The sequence below is a fragment of the Fopius arisanus genome, unplaced genomic scaffold (assembly GCF_000806365.1).
Source record: "Fopius arisanus strain USDA-PBARC FA_bdor unplaced genomic scaffold, ASM80636v1 scaffold00567, whole genome shotgun sequence".
Taxonomy (NCBI): Eukaryota; Metazoa; Arthropoda; class Insecta; order Hymenoptera; family Braconidae; genus Fopius; species Fopius arisanus.
The window spans coordinates 1-1,320 of record NW_011888306.1 but is presented as its reverse complement, the minus strand read 5'-3'; the positions used below and the strand labels follow the sequence as shown (position 1 = coordinate 1,320).

Below are 1,320 nucleotides of genomic sequence, written 5' to 3'. Positions count from 1 at the left end.
GTTGCATCGACGGTGCAGGGAATACCATCGAGACTCTGTCCACAGACAACGCAGGTGAAGCAAGAGGGATGATAGGGTTTTCCAGTTGCCCTGAGAATTCTATCCAGAATAGGTCTCGTGCATACACAGCACTTCTCCAGGGTATTCAGGTAATCGTCCTCGCAGTAGGGCTTACCCTCGACGGGATAGAATGGTTTACCCTGGAGATTGACCTGGCAGACGAAGCAGGAGAAGCAGTTGATGTGAAAGACCTTGTCCATGGCTGAACAACCATTGCCCTCTCCCTCGACTTTCTCACCACACTGGGCACAAATTCCATAGATGTCGTCCTGATTGTCCTCCATTCCCTGGACCAACAGATCTGTCAGCGTGTCCACCTCTTTTACTGGGGATACTTTGCTGGGGGGTTGGGTAGAGGTTGCTGAACCGTAACCAGAGTACATTGAGTAATTGCAGGACAGCTGGGATGGTGGTCTGGGGTTAATAGGCTCGTAGATGGACTCGTACGTCGAGGATGACTGCGAACTTGGACCGTACAAGTCTGGGTAGTTCGAGGGATACTCTGGTTGATATGTTGCTCTACGTAACTCTGAGTAGCTCGATGACACTGGCGAGGGCGGGGGTGGCAACTCCTCTGGAGGCGGCGGAAAATTTCCTGAGACACAGGATATGTACTCTGTTGGTCCTGGGGGAGGGGGAAGATCGTCTGGAATATTTATAATTCATTTACAATTACTCAATTAATGGAATAATCGTATTAATTATTCAGTTCTCCACCAATTTTTATCCATTTGGAAAAAAATCATCCGTAAAATACTATACAATATGAGAATTCGTTAAATAATTAATAAATTATTACCATGACTGGGAATGTTGGAGTAAGTATTTTCAGGCTTATTGTTCCATTGAATATTACTGTAAATTATATCCTTCTCTTTATGAACAATAGGAGTTGGCACTGGAATTGGAATTGGTACTGGAGCCTCTATATTACTGTAAACAGCATTTCTCGTGGCATGTCTCGATCTGTCGTCGACGGGTACCTGAGGTGTAGCTATGTTCCCGATATTGGAATAAAAATTCTTCTCATTGGTGTACAAGTGGTCGCTGTTCTGGTAAAAGTTGTTATCATTCTTGTAGAATTTATCAGTGGACCCGTGAGATCTTGAGAATACATTCTTCTCTGGTGGGGCTGAAAATGGAGTTGGCGAGTTGGCGTAGAGATTTGTGGTCTTTTCTGCAGTCCCAGAATTGTTTAAGACTGTACTGTAGGATGGAGTCGTCGCTGCTTTAATTGTATAACTCTGAGGAACCTGAAGA

The 1,320-nt window shown here is 44.8% G+C and overlaps 1 protein-coding gene across 1 annotated transcript; it reads right to left on the bottom strand.

The window, feature by feature from the left end:
- Window positions 1-2: 2 nt before the first annotated feature.
- On the bottom strand, window positions 3-1,313 carry LOC105272986 (lipoma-preferred partner homolog; the record flags this gene model as incomplete). Its single annotated transcript, XM_011315219.1, has 2 exons — window positions 3-706; window positions 860-1,313. Coding segments are annotated over 2 exons (1,158 nt in total), but the record flags the coding sequence as incomplete, so codon positions are not given.
- Between the last annotated feature and the right edge of the window lie 7 nt (window positions 1,314-1,320).